Consider the following 17,820-nt stretch of genomic DNA (forward strand, 5'->3'; position numbering starts at 1 on the left):
ACAGTTATTGCATGTTGACTAAAAGTTCCATATTGTGCTAGGCACTGAGAATATTAAATATATGGGAGGAGTCCTTGCCTTCAAGAAGTTCATATTCTCGTAGGAAGAGAAATAGTAAACAATTGCATGACATGATATATGTCACAAACACTAAATATAACAGAGGGGTGTAAAAGGGAAGGGATAATCAATTCCACCTGGATGGATAGTAGAGGAAGGGACATCAGAGCTAGATCTTGCTAGATGTTTTTAAATCAAATGTTTATTTTTCTTCCATCATGAATATGAAGCATTAATTAAATTTGGAAAATAAAACAATTCTCAAGGATGAGTTCGTCAGATAAAAATCTAACTTTTTAAAGAAATCAAATGATTTTTTTTATTCATTCAGCAGTATTTATTGCCTCAGCCCCATGATAGGTTCCAGGAATGCTCGAGGACAACTGCCATTAAAAAGTAAGCACAGGAGAGGCTCCTAGCTGGCTCAGTGTGGTAGAGCTTGTGCCTCTTGATCTCAGGGTCCTGAGTTCAAGCCCCATGATGTAGAGCTTGCAAACAAGCAAGCAATAAAAACTTTAAAAAAGAAAAAAGCACCGGAGGCTTTGGCAACATGAGGTTACATCTAACCTGGATAGATTGAAAATGCGGAGATTTACACTTTTAGGCCAGGATTATATTAAGCACTGTCTTGATTTTATCTACATTGCATTCGTTATTTCAAAATGTGAAGGAGTGACATGAGAAACTCCCCACAAACGTGCCTGACTTTGCATATGAAGGAAAATCCACTATAGACATCTCTGGGAGCTACTCACAGTTTGCCTGCACGTTCCCTTCCTCTCCCTCCCCCTGAGTCTTCTGAGGGTTACCTTGGTTAAGATTTAGATGGGGGGGGGGCACAGAACAAGGAGTCCAGCCAAGAGGTCCGCTGCCATAGTAGATACAGCAAGAGTATCGAGTCATGTTTCTTCTGTTCCTCTAGACCTCCCTTTTTAAGTCCAGTTCTGGGCCAGCTCTGTGAGTAAAAGAATACATGTCTCCAAGGTTGGGAAGCCAGAACCAGGCAAACAAAAAAAGCAAGGAAACTCAGACCAGTAATTGTGGAGAAGGAAGATTTAACAGACTCCAAGTATATTCTTACTTTATTGTAACCCTCCCAACAACTCTATCAATTCAAGTGACCGAACGGGTTCATGGAAGAGGGTAAGCAACTTGCTGGGGGTCACAACCCTTAAGGTGAACAAGCCACCCCCTGCACCGCGGGGCGCAAGGGCATTCGCGCTGCCTCAGCCTCAGCCCGGGAGCACGGGGCCCTCTTGAGAGTTCAGGCCCTAACGCCCCGGGCACGTGCCTTTGGTGCCTCCAGGTCTCCTTCCCGTTTCTCCGCAGCCGAGCACCGCGCCAGGCACAGGGGGCTCGCTCAGCACTACGCGGCCGGCCGAAAGGCAAGCAACTCAGGGATCTGTTCCCGGCGCCCCACCCTCTGCCAGGCCTTCCCTCCGCGTCCTCCACGGTGGAAGGCGCTCTGAGAGGCTGCCACCGCGTGGCCTGCGGAACGGCCCTCGAAGCCCCTTCCGCCCGGCCTCGCCTCCCCCCGCCCCGGGGGTCCGGCTCCCCTGCGACGCGCCGGCCGGCCCGGCCCGCCTCCCGCGCCCGGAAGCCGGGCGCCGCGCGCTGCAAATGCCTGCGCGGCGCGGCCGTGGGCGGTTGGTCTCGCCGCCGGTCTTACCAGTCGGCGCGAGTCCGGGGGGCGCGGCATCGGGCGGGTCGCCAAGGGGACGCCTCGCCAGGCGTCTCTCCCGGTCCCTCTGTGCCTTGAGCCTGGGTCTGCCAGGCTGTCCAGCCAGGGGCGCGGGCGCGGGGGCGTGGGCGGGCCGGACGCGCCGGCCTGACCGCTCCGGGGCCGACGGCAGCGCCGCGCCTCGGAGATGTGCTCCACTCCCGGGCTGCCCACGCCGGGGGCCTCGCTGGTCCTGCGGGTGTCGTTCGTGGACGTGCACCCTGAGGTGATCCCCGTGCAGCTCTGGGGGCTGGTGGGCCAGCGGCGGGAGGAGTACGTGCGACTGAGCCGGGAGATTCAAGAAGCGGCGGCCACGCGCGGCCGGTGGGCGCTGGGTGGCGCCTCGGCCTCCCTGGGCGAGCTGTGCCTGGTGCAGGTGGGGCTCATGTGGCACCGCTGCCGCGTGGTCAGCCAGCAGGCGCAGGAGAGCCGCGTCTTCCTGCTCGACGAGGGCCGCACCATCACGGCGGGCGCGGGCTCGCTGGCGCCAGGGCGCAGCGACTTCTTCCACCTGCCGTCCGAGGTGCTGGGCTGCGTGCTGGCCGGCCTCGTGCCGGCGGGCGGCGGCGGCGGCGAGCCCCAGCACTGGCCGCCCAGTGCCGTGGACTTCCTCAGCAGCCTGCAGGGCAAGCAGGTGCACGGGCGGGTGCTGGACGTGCTGCTGCTCCATCGCTTGGTCCTTCTGGAGGTGCCCGGGCTGTTCCAGCAGATGCAGGAGCTCGGCCTGGCGCGGCAGGTGCCTGACAGCCTCTTCCGCTCGCTGCTCAAGCGCTACCTAATGGCGGCCACCGCTGGCATGAGCTCCGGGATCCCGGCCCTCCCGCGCATCCCTCCCAAGCAGGAGCAGCCTGGCCTGGATTACTTCTACCCGCAGCTGCAGCTGGGCGTGACGGAGCCCGTGGTGGTGACCCAGGTGTGCCACCCCCACCGCATTCACTGCCAGCTCCGGAGCCTCTCGCAAGAGATCCACCGCCTGTCCGAGAGCATGGCCCGGATCTACCGGGGTTCCCCGGGGACGGGGGATGAGAACTCTACCAGTGCCACCTGGGAGGAGAGGGAGGAGAGCCCAGACAAGCCTGGCTCTCCGTGTGCATCCTGTGGGTTGGACGGGCATTGGTACAGAGCGCTCTTGCTTGAGACTTTTCGGCCCCAGCGCTGTGCCCAAGTGCTCCACGTAGACTATGGAAGGAAGGAGTTAGTGAGTTGTAGTAGCCTCCGCTACTTGTTGCCTGAGTATTTCCGAATGCCCGTGGTGACCTACCCTTGTGCTTTGTATGGACTCTGGGACGGTGGGCGAGGCTGGTCTCGGTCACAGGTCGGTGACCTGAAGGCCCTGATACTGGGCCAGGCAGTGAATGCAAAGATTGAATTTTACTGTTCCTTTGAGCACGTTTATTACGTCACCCTGTACGGAGAAGATGGGATCAATCTGAATTGTGTCTTCGGAGTCCAGTCCTGTTGCTTGGCCGACCGGTTCCTTCAGAGCCAGGGAGTGGAGGAGGAGGAGGAAGAACAAGAAACAGCTTTTCAGTCTGAGTCTCCTGCTGAAGAAGTGGATGAAGAGATTTCACTCCCGGCCTTAAGATCTATCAGGTTAAAGATAAACGCCTTCTACGATGCCCAGGTGGAGTTTGTGAAAAATCCTTCCGAGTTTTGGATTAGGCTGAGGAAACACAAAGGCACTTTCAGCAAGTTGATGAGAAGAATGTGCAGTTTCTATTCCTCAGCCAGTAAGCTGGATGGCATAGTTTTGAAACCCGAACCCGATGACCTCTGCTGTGTCAAATGGAAAGAAAACGGCTATTATCGGGCTGTGGTCACCAGATTAGATGACAAGAGTGTGGATGTGTTTCTAGTTGACCGTGGCAGTTTGGAAAATGTGGATTGGTATGACGTGAGGATGCTGCTTCCCCAGTTTAGGCGGCTACCCATATTGGCTCTCAGGTGCACACTAGCAGATATTTGGCCTTTGGGGAAAAGTTGGAGCCAGGAGGCAGTTTCCTTTTTTAAAAAGACTGTACTCCACAAAGAATTAGTTATCCATGTCCTTGATAAGCAGGATAATCAATATGTTATTGAGATTCTTGATGAATCAAGATCAGGGGAAGAAAACATTAGTAAGGTAATTGCTCAAGCTGGGTATGCTAAGTATCAGGAATTTGAAACAAAGGAAAACATTCCCGGAAATGTCCACTCTCCAGGGCATGTTTCAAGCCATTTTACTGCTGAGCATGATAAAATATCTCCTGCCAAAAAGGTAGAAGTAGAACAGAAAGCCAAGAGCGACAATAAAACTACATCTGTTTCAGAAATTTTGACTGGTACAACAGTCATTACAGACATTCCAACTGGACTAGTTGTGCAGGAAAAAGAGAAAAGAGTGTCTGTTTATTCTTCTCTTATACAGAATTTCTTGGAAATTAAGCCAGGCTCTTCTTGTAAAGGAGAGCTGAAAGTTGGAAGTACAGTAGAAGTCCAAGTGTCTTATGTTGAAAACCCTGGCTACTTCTGGTGTCAGCTGACCAGGAACATTCAAGGATTTAAAACTTTGATGTGTAATATCCAAGACTACTGCAAGAACACAGCTACTCCTTACCAGGGGACCACCCCCGCTTGTTTGGCAAAACGAACAGTAAATGGAAAATGGTCCAGGGCTGTGATTAGCCGGGCACAATCTGCAGAGCATGTCAAAGTAATGTTCGTCGATTATGGAGACAAAGAAATGGTATCTATGAAGAATATTTACTCAATTAGTGAAGAATTTCTCAAGGTTAAGGCTCAGGCTTTTCGGTGCAGTCTTTATAATTTAATTCAACCAACTGGTCAAAATCCTTTTGCTTGGGATGAAAAGGCAATACAGGCTTTTAGTGAGTTTGTTGACAATGCATGGGAAGAGAATCTCGAATTAAAATGCACAGTATTTGCTTTGGCTTCAGTACAAGATGAAGAACTGTTTAATGTTGTGGATTTGCTCACGCCCTTTCAGAGCGCATGCCATTTTTTGGTAGAAAAGAGACTCGCAAGACCAGTTAAACTTCAGAAGCCTCTGGAATCCTCTGTTCAGTTACATTCTTTCTACTATTCGACACATGATATGAAAATTGGAAGTGAAGAATCCGTGTATATAACACATGTTGATGACCCTTGGACATTTTATTGCCAACTGGGAAGAAATGCGAGTATTTTAGAACAGTTGTCCTATAATATTACACAATTAAGTAAAGTTTTGCTGAATTTAAAAACATCTCCCTTGATCCCTGGAAACTTGTGCCTTGCCAAGTATACTGATGGAAACTGGTATAGGGGGATAATAATAGAAAAAGAACCAAATAAAGTCTTTTTTGTGGATTTTGGAAATATTTGTGTGGTAACAAACGAGGATCTGCTTCCAATACCTAGTGATGCATATGATGTCTTACTTTTGCCCATGCAAGCTGTTAAATGTTCATTATCTGATATTCCTGACCATATACCAGAAGAAATTACAACGTGGTTTCAGGAGACTATTTTAGATAAGTCATTGAAGGCTTTGGTTGTAGCAAAAGATCCAGATGGAAGACTGATTATAGAACTATATGATGACAGTATTCAAATTAATGCTAATATTAATGAGAAGTTAGGGCTACTTGGCTACAAAGATGGGACAAGAAAAGAAGAAAGTGAAGCACTCCTCGCTGCAACTGAAACTCTTGAAATAAAGAAGCAAAATATGAAGTTGTCACCTACAGAGTACATAAGTAAATCAGTAGAGAGCAAATTATGTAGTATGGAGATCTTGGGAGAATCCTACAAATCTAAGGTCAGCTCAGCATGTAAGGAAACCAAGCTTTTACAAAGTTCAACAAACATAGTCACTCATTATCAGGACTCTGTGGGAAATCAAGGTAATCAAGTGTGTCCACTAACACCAGAAAAGAAAGAAGAAAGTTTTGCTGAACCACCTTTGAAAGCAACAAAACTAGAAGCTTCTCCTTCAGAGAGAAACATAGGAGATTTATATAACAAAGATTTGCCTTTAAAATTTTCTGACTTCCCTCAGAAGATTATAATGCCTGGCTTTAAAACAGCTGTGTATGTTTCTCATATAAATGACCTTTCAGACTTTTATGTTCAACTAACAGAAGATGAAGCTGAAATCACTCATCTTTCAGAGAGGTTAAATGATGCTAGAACGAAGCCAGAATATTATTCAGGTCCACCTTTGCAGAGAGGAGATGTAATATGTGCCATTTTTCCGGAAGACAATTTATGGTATCGTGCTGTGGTCAAGGAAAAACAACCCAATGACCTTCTCTCTGTACAATTTATAGATTATGGCAATGTTGCTATGGTTCATACTAACAAGGTAGGTAAGCTTGACCTTATGAATGCACTGTTACCAGGATTGTGCATTCACTGCTCCTTGAGGGGACTTTGGGTCCCTGAGATTTTAAAATGTAAGGAAATGATGCATTACTTTTCTCGAAGGACAGATGAGGTTCAAATAAGATGTGAATTTGTTAAATTTCAAGACAGATGGGAAGTTATTCTTGTGGATGAACATGGGATCATAGCAGAAGATATGATTAGCAGATATGCTTTCAGTGAAAAATCTCAAGTAGGACTTTCTAATCAAATAATTAAAAGTGCCTGCTCAAAGTCTGTCAACAAAACTGACATTGACACTTCACTGTTTCTTAACTGGTATAATCCAAAGATGAAGATGATAAGAGCTTATGCCACCGTGATAGATGGACCTGAGTATTTTTGGTGTCAGTTTGCCGATTCTGAGAAACTTCAGTATTTAGAAGTAGAAGTACAAACTGCTGGAGAACAGGTAATGGATAGGCGAAGTTGTGTCCCATGCCCTCATATTGGAGATCCTTGCATAGTGAGATATAGAGAAGATGGACATTATTATCGGGCACTTATCACCAGTGTGTGTGATGATTATCTTGTATCTGTCAGACTTGTAGACTTTGGAAACATTGAAGACTGTGTGGACCCCAAAGCACTCTGGAACATTCCTTCTGAACTTTTGGTGGTCCCCATGCAAGCCTTTCCATGTTGCCTCTCAGGATTTAATATTTCAGAAGGTGTGTGCCCTCAAGAGGGAAATGACTACTTTTATGAAATAGTAACAGAAGATGTGTTGGAGATAACAATATTAGAAATCAAAAGGGATGTTTGTAATATCCCTTTAGCAGTTGTTGACTTGAAAAGCAAAGGCGAGAGTATTAATGAGAAAATGAAGAAATATTCTAAGATTGGTATTAATAACAGTGATCTGCCCTATGAAAAGAAAGGCCCAGAGACAAAGGGAGGCCTTGGGTCCCTCAGTCCTGAGTTTGGACTTAAGAAACCAAAGAGTAAAGCTGGACAAGAGAAAACACTGTATGTAGAGCCACAGACAGATGAGCTCTCGGAAAGAGTTGAAAAAGACTTCAACATTCTCGAAACCAAGCCAAGTAAATTCTATGCCCCTGACACTGATAACATTTTTAAAGCTTTCGAAAACCCATGCAAAGATAAAATTGGCCCCGAGGTCCTGGAAGGTAAAATAGAGTGCCATTTGTTTGACAAGGCCAAGTTTGATGATCAGTACCTCATGACAGGATTTAACGCATTACTACCACAGGCGAGCGAAACAAAGGAGATGCTAGAACTGAACTCCCTCGAGGTGCCCCTTTCCCCTGATGATGAATTCAAAGAGTTCCTGGAACTGGAATCCATTGAGTTACAGCATTCCCTCGTCAGGGATGAAGAGAAGGAAGAGCTAGGCCTGGTGCCTCCAATCATGCCGCTACCCCAGGGCTGTGACCCAGAAGGCACCCTGCAGCCATTTACGGTGCAGCTTCCCCTCAGCTGTGATTTGGAGAAACAGCTGGAACTCGAATTACCCACAGCCCAGCTGTGTCTGGATGACAAAATAAACCCTACGTCGTTAAGAGCTGGTCAGAAGGCCCAAGAACCCACGTGTGCAGAAGACACAAGAGAGTCAAGTTGTGTGGAATGTTTCGAGGACCAGCACAGATCACCACTGCACCTACATGGAAAGAATCGTGATACCAACATGCAGACTGAAACGACTATATATAAAGAAGAATTTACAGAGTATAACAACAGAGATGCCATTTCATCATTGACTTTGTTCTCTGAAGAAGAATCCAGAGCCGGAAGGAAGCACCATAATATTGCTTTACAAGATCATGTCTCAGGTAAGTGATTTCTCTGACTTTATTTAACTCCGTGTCTTTCAAAAGTACTTATTTGTCTCAAAGATAATGCTTATTTATTTATTTTTGTCTTGGTTGGTTTTTTAAATGAATTTTGGGGGAAAAAGTTTAGAACCTGAAAAGAGAATCAGATTTGGATTTCATGAAAGGCATCTTAAATGTGGGGAGATTAAGTTGTGAAATCAATGTGGAATCATGCTGTATGAAATGCTGAATTGTTAATATTGTGTTTAAAAGTAGAATGCTTTAAATCAGTGTTTCCAAAAAGAAATTATGTTTAAAATGTTAACAAATAGGCTTTAAAAGCAAGGGGTTATTTTTCTGCTAAGTCTTAAAAAAACAGCGTTCCTTTGCTAGGCACTTCTATAGGCATGAATTGATGATAGGGATCAATTTGGCAGTTTTCAGATTTAACTATTTTGTTTTATGCAGATACCTTGCCATTGATTTAGAAACCCCTAAACAAACACTAGATTTAGGGAGCTTATATTAACCATACAAGAGAACAGCCATGAGTAAATATTGGAGAATATTTATTGTCATTAACTTTTTTACAAATTACATTTACTGATTTTGGCTACTTAGTAAGATTTAAAAGTTACATGAAATGGCTAACTTTTAGGATTTTTAAAATAATCAATGTTAGACTTTTTATAAGTCAGTTTTTATATTGTTAAATTTGAGCCGTTCTACAAAAGAGAGAAAACAGCGGTCTAGGGAGAACGAAAATTACCATAATCGCACCATTGGTAAGCTGCAATGGACTTGCTTGCTGTTGTGTCTTTCACCTTGTGTGTGTGTGTCTATTTACGTACAGTTCTAAAAACTAAACAGATGATGGACTCTGAAAAACAAACTGAGGTTTCTGGAGGGGAGGAGGGTGGGGGGATGGGTTAGCCTGGTGATGGGTATTGAGGAGGGCACATTCTGCATGGAGCACTGGGTGTTATGAGCAAACAATGAATCATGGAACACTACACCAAAACAAATTATGTAATATATGGTGATTAACATAACAATAAAAAAATTAAAAAAAAACTAAACAGAAATCACAATCGTAGTGTTGAATCCTGCATTTTAATCCCTTAAATATGCTTTCAAAATATTTTAATTCTATGGTATGCCACTCTGTGGATATACTGTGATTTAAGTATTACCCTAGATTTTTAGTCCTCATTGCCACATTTTAATAAGTAATAGCTTTATGATAAGAATGTCTGCTAACTTGTAATATGCTGCTTCGCTAAAGAAAATGGCTCTTGTAGGGGTGTTAAGTGTCTGTCTTCGGCTCAGGTCATGGTGCCAGGGTCCTGGGATCGAGCCCCACGTCGAGCCCCATGTCGGGCTCCCTGCTTGGCGGGAAGCCTGCTTCTCCCTCTCCCACTCCCCCTGCTTGTGTTCCCTCTCTCACTGTGTCTCTGTCTGTCAAATAAATAAATAAAATCTTAAAAAAAGAAAAAAAAAAGAAATGGCTCTTGTAACCACTGACCACATCACATGTGGCAATAGTAACCAGCTTTTAAGAGTAAGTTTCAAAGTCAGGAATCCAGTTCATATCCTAGAAAAGACATATCACATCATAGTGGTATTTTTTGAAGAAAGCGGTAAGGAATTATATTGGGAAGGGGCACCGGGAGAATTTAAAATAAAATTCAGGAAAAGAGACAGACTCACACCATACATGATGCTGATTATATAGGAATAGTGAGTGCAGATTAAGAAAATGCCTTGCTTATGTATCTAACATCAAAGGATTAAGAGGTATGCATTGAGGCTTTATTCAATTTGGCAGCTCAGCCGGAGAAAACCTACACTCTGAAAGGATTTACTGTTGGATCCAAATGTGTTGTGTGGTCAAATCTAAGAAACACATGGTCTAAATGTGAGATTCTGGAAATCGCTGAAGAAGGCACAAGGGTAAGTGAAGTGGGAGTATTTCATCTCCAAATGTACTTGGCGACTGTTAAGGAAATTTTACTGAAAGTTACCAGATTAGAAAATGCAACTGAGCAGACATTTTCTGGATCATTCCCCCTGATAATTTGGTGCAGTGCAAAAGTCATTTCAAAGTTCATATATAAGCATCCTAGCAAGAAACCTTCTTAGGCTCTTTCATCTCCCTTGCCTCTGAAATCCCATCCGTCACCAAATTCTACACTTTCCACTTCCTACCATGTAGTTAAAACTTTTTATGCCTAATGCCACTGCCTTGGTTTTAAGTCCCATGTTTTACAATTAGATTACTCTATTTACCCTTTTATTTGGTTTACTTCCAGTCTTCCTTCAGTTGATTCTCTACACTGCCAGTGTGAAGTTTGTCAAACGCAAATCTGAGTAGGGCATTCCTGCGTGTAAAATTTGCTGGGGCTTTCCAATTGATGGTGCTTCTCCTGCAATCTGAAAATCACCCGTAGCAGAATCATCTGCTGTGTTTCTTAGATTGTGGATGCCTAGACCTTGCCCTGGCTGGCTGATTCAGAATTTCTGGGGGGAGGCCAAGGAATGTGCATTCTTATGCCATTAAAATTTGAGAACCAGCAGTCTAGGATAGAAAAGTCAAGCTCATTAACGTGGCATGGTCCTCTAGAGGCCCTGGAAGTACTCTAGGTTTGAGTGTCCATATTATTCTCCAGCCTTATGTTTATGTTTTGTACCTTATATTAGATGGACATCAAACTGCTTGATTTCTCTTATGTATACCATTCTACTTGGCTTCTCTGATATATTTAATAATGCAGTTCTATTCACTTGTATTCTATCTCCCTCCCAGACTGGTTAATTTCCACTTATTTTTGAAAGATTTTCATTTCAACTTCATTTTCATTTTGCACTGCCTCTTCCAGGAAACATTCACTAGCATTATTTTCTAAATCTCTACATCTTTTCACCCTCCCCCTCCTACCAAAAAACCTTGGCCTGATACCTATATTATTCCTATTATCCCTGCTACAGAAAAGTCTGTACTTTCTACCTTGTATTGTAATGTTCTGCTTATAGGTCTGTTTCTCCACAAAATTTTGAACTTCTTAGATCTCGTTGTTAACCATCTTTGATCTCTAGGCATGGATACACAATATGTTAATTGAATGGAAGTTTTGTTGAGTTGAAATGTAAAATTGAAGTTTAGTAAAATTATTTTCATTGCCTTTTGAGGTATTCCATTTGAAGAAGGATTGCTGTGGTCCATAAATCACTTACAGTTTTGGGGGCGCCTGGGTGGCTCAGTTGGTTAGGCGACTGCCTTCGGCTCAGGTCATGATCCTGGAGTCCCGGGATCGAGTCCCACATCGGGCTCCCTGCTCAGCAGGAAGTCTGCTTCTCCCTCTGACCCTCTTCCCTCTTGTGCTCTCTGTCTCTCATTCTCTCCCTCTCAAATAAATAAATAAAATCTTTAAAAAAAATCACTTACAGTTTTTGGAAACGACCAGTTTTTATTAATTTTTTTTTCTCTTGCAGGTTTTGAACCTTTCAAATGGTATGGAGGAGATAGTGAACCCTGAGAATGTTTGGAATGGCATACCCAAATTGGATAAGAGTCCATTTGAGGTATGGAATTATATAAACACTAACTGACGAGAGCATTGTCTTTCATTTTGAAAGATGACTTAAGCTATTCCCAAAGCCCTTGTGTTGGGAATAATGGAGAAAGAAAAATACTAATACTGGGATAACAACAATGAAAAACAACAGTCACAAAATCAGTGATTCTGGATTTTATGTTAGGTATCCCTTTGGGCAAACCAGTTATTAATGTTTTACTCTTTGATTTTTTGGAGGGATTTTAAACATGAAAATTGTTTGATGTCTGAGACCTTTATAAAATATGTTTGATGTAGAAAATCTGGAAAAATGGCAGAGTTAAAAAGGAAAAAGTATCTGTCACCTGTAATATATCCATCCAAGACAGAGATTGATCAGTTTTGTTTTCTTTCATAATTTTTTATTTATATGGAATATAAGTATATCATCTGCATATTTTGAGCATAATTCATTCTGCATAGTTTTATATGCTGTGTTCTTCATTTAAAATTATATGGTGGGCAATTCTCATGCCACTATAATGTCTGGGCATTTGAGTTCATTCTGTCTGGAGTTTTTGAACTTCTTGCTTTAAAATCTGTGTTGGATAGTTCCAGTACCTGGTCATCTCAGGGCTTGACATTTAATGATTGCCTTGAAAAATGATTACCTTTTCCTGATTCTTTGTATGTTGAATAATTTTGGATTATGTCCTGAATGTCTTGAATATTGTGTTGTAAAACTTTGGATCCTGTTAAAATCTTCTAGAAAATATTGAAATTTTTGTTTTAGCAGGTCATCAACTGTTAGGTTCATACCACAAGTTCTGTCTCTCCTGAGTTTGTTGGTTCCATTGTCAGTTTACTTTATTTTTTTTTTACCTTTTTTTTAAAGAAGATTTTATTTATTCATTTGTCAGAGAGAGAGAGAGAGAGAGAGAGCACAAGCAGGGCGAGAAGCAGACAGAGGGAGAAGCAGACTCTCCGCTGAGCAGGGAGCCCGATGCGGGACTCCGTCCCGGGACCCTGGGATCATGACCTGAGCTGAAGGCAGACGTTTAACTGACTGAGCCACCCAGGCGCCCCTCTTTCCAGAATTTTTAGTTGTAATCAGTGTGAGAGAGAGGCCGTAGTTGGCTCATTCTGCCTTGGCTGCAACCAGAAGACCATAGTTGCATAATATTATATGACATGAATGGTCAGTCACTTGTTAAACCATTTCTCCCAGTGGTGCACATTGAGGTCATTTAAAATGTTCTGCTATGAAAAATCACTGAACATCTCTCTCTACTGCTTTATATTAATTCCATGCTTTTGTTTACTTGTCAAAAACAACAACTTGCTTCATTTATATTGCATCAGTATTTACTAAAAAAATGTTCTTTTACATTCTGATCTTTTCCATTCATTAATTTTTAAGACTTCACAGCCAAATGCATAGATAGATACATACAGGATTCTGTTTGGATAAACTACCCTATACCAGCCAAATGGAAGGTAACAATTTAAGACAAAGTGTTCATAAAATAGTATAGTTATACCTTTGACCTTACATCGATTAGCAAATATAGAGACTACTTATGAGTAAGGCTTTTCTTTTTAAAATTTGGTTAGTAATGAGGTTGAAATGATCCTTTCCTCAAATTTGAAGAAACTCTTGCATATGTATCTACAAATGAACTGGTTTTCCTTAAAAAGTGGATACTGTGAGGTATTAAATTATGCATGATTTTTCTGGTGATCTGCCAAGGCACTGTGATCTGGGAGTCTTTCTGATTACATATTTTTTAGAAGTTTTTTTCATCTGAGTGATTTCATTTCACTGTAAGAATATGTCTCATGAATTAATTTCTGTATAGGCCTCATGTACACACACAGTGCTATTATTTGTTGAAAGGAATATAGCAGAAATATCCCTCTTCAGCAAGTCTTTAATAAGGGATCTGTGGCTCACCGTGGATAATATGTTTGAAGAGTAGCCCTTTGAAAAATGTACCACACACCAGAGTTGTTGGTTTGGGAGCTAAAAATTGGAAAAGGTACTTTATTCCCTGTGTGGGATGCTCCAGTAGACATGTTCCAGAGAAATGAGTATTGGAAAGATAGAAAATGTACTCAGATGATTCTTTACTATAAAATCAGATTGTCACACTTTTAAAAGGATAAGTTTTTCATTGTTTACCATTTTTCTGGTTTATCTGTGGTCCCCTTTCTGATTTTAATCATTTTGTGTCTGTAACAAAAAATTGGTAGTTAATCCAAAGGTTCCTTCTGAAAATAAAATAACTTTTATCACCAGTTTGCTAAGTCTTAAAGATACCATTATCATGAATCCTCAAATAAAAATGGTTTACCAATTTCCTTGGATGTCAGTAGTAGGAAAAAAAACACAAAACTCTTTAGATAGAAATATTAAATGTGCTTCTGGGGATAAATAACCAAGAAGAGGATTTCTTGAAATATTATAAGAAAACTTATTTGTTGATTGAACTAACCTTGAAAATTACATTGTGAATTTGATAAATTTATATTTTAAAGTACTTTAGAGAGTTTTCTCAGTGTTGATTAGCTCATACATTCAAATGATCTTTGTATGTGAAATGATCTCTTGGAATTTCTTTCTGGGTTTTCAGTTTAGCTAATAAGATTCAATTTGTTGAAAGTTACTGGTTATTGCATGATCTTGTTCATAAGTAGCACACTGGTTCTTAGAATTGAGGTGCACTGAGAATGAAGTCAGCTCTGGGGGGCTATGGTATTATTCGAAAAATACATACTAATGAAAGAGAACAAAGGACTTACTTGGTTATCAGCTTGGTTAACATCATTCTAGCAAAGTACAAAATATGCCAATTTTATAATATTTTAGAGAAATTTTGTTTGATAATAGGTAGAGTGTAGAACAAAATTACTAAAAGAAAAAAAAAAAACAACAGCAATCTCTGCGGGAATATTTCTCCACAGAATAATTCTCACCATTTTGAGAGGACATTAAATTTGTTATGATAGCACCATGTAAATAATTTTGTTTCTTTCTTTTTCAACTTGAAGGTTTTTTTTCCTCTCTCTCTCTCTCTCTCTCTTTTTTTTTTTTCCAGAAAAGGGGTCTGGAGGTGATATAGATTTAACAGTGGATCCACAGATGTGCCAGTCACTCAGAAACTGCTCTTAAACAAGTGGCATCTCACCCAGACCGACAGAGCATTCGAGCCTATCGAGAGCATGTAATCACAAGAAGCTGTCATTTTTGAAAACTTTGATATGCACTGAAAACAAAATAGATCTCAGGGTGATTATGCAATAGATTTATAGTGGTGTTGCTGTATATATGGATCTGGGATCTTTCGTCTCCCTTTAAATGTGTTATGTTCCTAATCAGTTAGGATTTATTTTGCTAAACAGTTTGCTAACATATTACTCAAATTTCAAAAAAAACCCCTATTTTTGTTTCTTTTGAATATAGTGTTTAAATTAAAATAGAAAATTATAGGTTTATGACAAGTATATCATATGATGCTACTTTGGGGGATGGCTTTGTTAGCAGTAACTCCTCCAGATTTTTGGTTTTGTTTCTGAAGCTTTGCCTTGTCTATGTAGTTAAATATTTGACTAATACTCCATTTGATTTTGGAAGTATTCTAATACGACCCCAGATCTGAATAAAGTTTCTCCTGAAAGTTGTGGTGGTTTCATTTTATTAAAAAGGAAGTACAATTCTGGAACATCTGTGGTTCTGGATTATCTGTAGTAATGGGGGAAACAGCAGTCATCAATATTAGCTCTTATAGGTCAGTCCCTCAACTGGTGCTTTAAGTGCATTTCTCAAATTCTCAACCGCAAGGGGCACTATTATCCATATTTTATAGGTGAGAAAATTGACGCTTTTTAGAGAAGTTACATAACTTCTCTATAGGTCAAAGAGCTGGAGAGTCTCAGAAACCTGATCAAACGCAGACCCATCTAACTTCCAAGCCCATGCTGTTAAAACAGGATTTTGTATAGGTGGTGGTACAGATCCTTGCTGTGGGACACCTCTTAGCCGAATGCTGCTAATGAGAGATGTGACCTGGACAGGTTATACACGACCTCTGAGACTTGATCTTCCTCATCTGTCAAGCGGGGTAATAAAACCTTTCTCAAAGTGCTTTTAAGACTGGAACCTAGTATTCTTTTCCCTGAAAGATACTCAATGTGCGCATTGGGTAATTATTATATTTTTAAGTTTTAACTCATTAGGTCTTTTTTTTGTGGTTATATTTTCCTTTAGCATCTGCATATACCACCGACAAAGGATTTTAAAGATATTACTGAATGAGACATCAGGACAATTGGAAGTGTTATCCATTTCTAAAATGAATAAGGAGGTTTGCTACGTGAAGGTGGGGGAAAGATGTATGTCTGTGAAACATTGTCAGACCCTGAAGCCTGATGAGGGAACAGTGAGAACTAAGGACCTTGAAAGTTGGGTATAACTTCAATAAGTAGAAAGGAGAGGGTTTTGCAGTAAACATAGTTGAGGTAGAAAGCATATTGCTTGTTCCTGGGTTAAGAATAGACAAGTTTGGTTCCTTCCTGCAAGTGATATGGCTGTGGATTAGTGGCAGAAAAGGTCAGAGAAGATACATTAGGGCCAGGTTATAGAAAGCCTTCAGTTTCATGCTAAGGAGTTTAACTCTTCAAAAATTTTTAAAATCAGAATGGCTATAGGACAGGAGAAGTCAAATTTCTCAAAATGAGTGTTTTTGCACCCTGAAATATTAAGACAGCCTGAAGTGTCAAATCAAAATACACAGTTACTTATTAACTGAGCACAAGGTGTAGGGATGGAATAAAGTTAACCAGGCTTGCTTACGAAGTCCTGATTATCCCTGTTCACAAGGCTTAAACAATTATGAAGAATTCATAGGAACCAGACCATAATTAAGCCAAAATATACTTAACTTATGAGTGGCACACATTTTTATATTCCTCAGGAAACAAAAACCATTTCTCATGACTCCCAGGTGTATAAGCATAAAGTTTTTTGCTTTTTACCTCCATATACAGACCTACCTCGGAGATACATGCGTTCAGTTCCAAACCACTATGGATAACCACAATGAAGTGAGTCAAATGACTTTTTTGGTTTCCCAGTGCATATAAAAGTTATGTTTACACTACAGTGTAGTCTATTAAATGTGCAATAGCATTATCTAAACAAAGCAATGTACATACCTTAATTAAAAACTATTGCTAGAAAAATAACCTAACCGTCAGCTGAGCTTTCAGTGAGTTGTGATCTTTTTGCCAGTGGAGGGTCCTGCTTGCATGTTGGTGGCTGCTGACTGATGGGGGGGTGGGGTGGGGTGGTTGCTGAAGGCTGGGCTGGCTGTGGCAGTTTTAAAAAATAAGACAACAATGAAGTTCACCACATCGATGAACTCTTCCTTCCATGAACGATTTCTCGTGCATGCTGTTTGACAGCATTTTACTCAGAAACTTCTTTCCAAGTTGGAGTGGGTCCCCTCACGCCCTGCTGCTGCTTTCTCAACTAAGCATAACTCCTATTCTAAATCCTCTGTGATCATTTCCACCATCTGCACAGCATCTCCACCAGGGGTAGATTCCATCTCAAGAAACCACTTTCTTTGTTCACCCATAAGAAGCCACTCCTCAGCCATTCACGTTTTATCATGAGATGATAAAGCAAGTCAGTTCCATCTTCAGGCCCCACTTTGAATCCAAGTTCTCTTGCAACTTCCACCCCACCTGCTGTTACTTCCTCCACTCAAGTCTTGAACCTTCAATTTGTAAGAAATGCAATAAACTGCAATGCCCACTAAAGCAACATATGCCTGTATTGTGCTATTCTGCTTCCACTTCATACAGAATTAAAGAACATAAGTAAAACTAATTGGAAAAATCAACCAGTTAAAAGTAATTCTGAATGTTTCCTTTGTTATCCTTCACAGGCTTTGGGTGAATAATGTATTATAACTGGAATCCCTGGCCTGTCTTACACACCTTTCTTGAGTAGGTAGAGTCCACCAGAGATAATCAAGTAAAGGCAAACAAATTATCAACTCTCTTTAATCCATTTTAATCGGCTGCATTTGCCTTGTCTCCAATATTCTTACCCTTGGCCACTCCCCATTTAGTTACCATGTTGAAATTGTTTAGTATCCTTAATCCTGTGGTAAAACAATGCTTTTATCATTTGCTTGATCTAATTTTTCTTCCCATGACCAAAAGTCAAAGGGAAGTGCTTCCAAATTCTACCTAGAATACCATGTTGCTAAAACTCAATTCTACTTGGGGCGCCTGCGTG

General features: G+C 41.5%; 1 protein-coding gene across 1 annotated transcript; it reads left to right on the top strand.

Moving 5' to 3' along the window:
- Nucleotides 1-1,781: 1,781 nt before the first annotated feature.
- TDRD6 (tudor domain containing 6) lies at nucleotides 1,782-15,190 on the top strand. Its single transcript, XM_025890795.2, has 4 exons — nucleotides 1,782-7,977; nucleotides 9,788-9,912; nucleotides 11,452-11,541; nucleotides 14,612-15,190. Exons 1-4 carry the CDS (start codon nucleotides 1,929-1,931, stop codon nucleotides 14,633-14,635), a joined length of 6,288 nt encoding a protein of 2,095 aa, XP_025746580.1. The 5' UTR covers nucleotides 1,782-1,928; the 3' UTR covers nucleotides 14,636-15,190.
- Nucleotides 15,191-17,820: the final 2,630 nt, after the last annotated feature.

Source organism: Callorhinus ursinus, unplaced genomic scaffold, assembly GCF_003265705.2.
Source record: "Callorhinus ursinus isolate GAN/ISIS: 27379988/994484 unplaced genomic scaffold, GSC_fseal_2.0 scaffold22, whole genome shotgun sequence".
Taxonomy (NCBI): Eukaryota; Metazoa; Chordata; class Mammalia; order Carnivora; family Otariidae; genus Callorhinus; species Callorhinus ursinus.

Coding starts and splice junctions, on each gene's coding strand:
- TDRD6 (XM_025890795.2), top strand. CDS start 1,929: ATGTGCTCCACTCCCGGGCTGCCCACGCCGGGGGCCTCGCTGGTCCTG. Junction 7,978..9,787: donor TTTACAAGATCATGTCTCAG/GTAAGTGATTTC, acceptor TCAATTTGGCAG/CTCAGCCGGAGAAAACCTAC. Junction 11,542..14,611: donor TGGATAAGAGTCCATTTGAG/GTATGGAATTAT, acceptor TTTTTTTTCCAG/AAAAGGGGTCTGGAGGTGAT.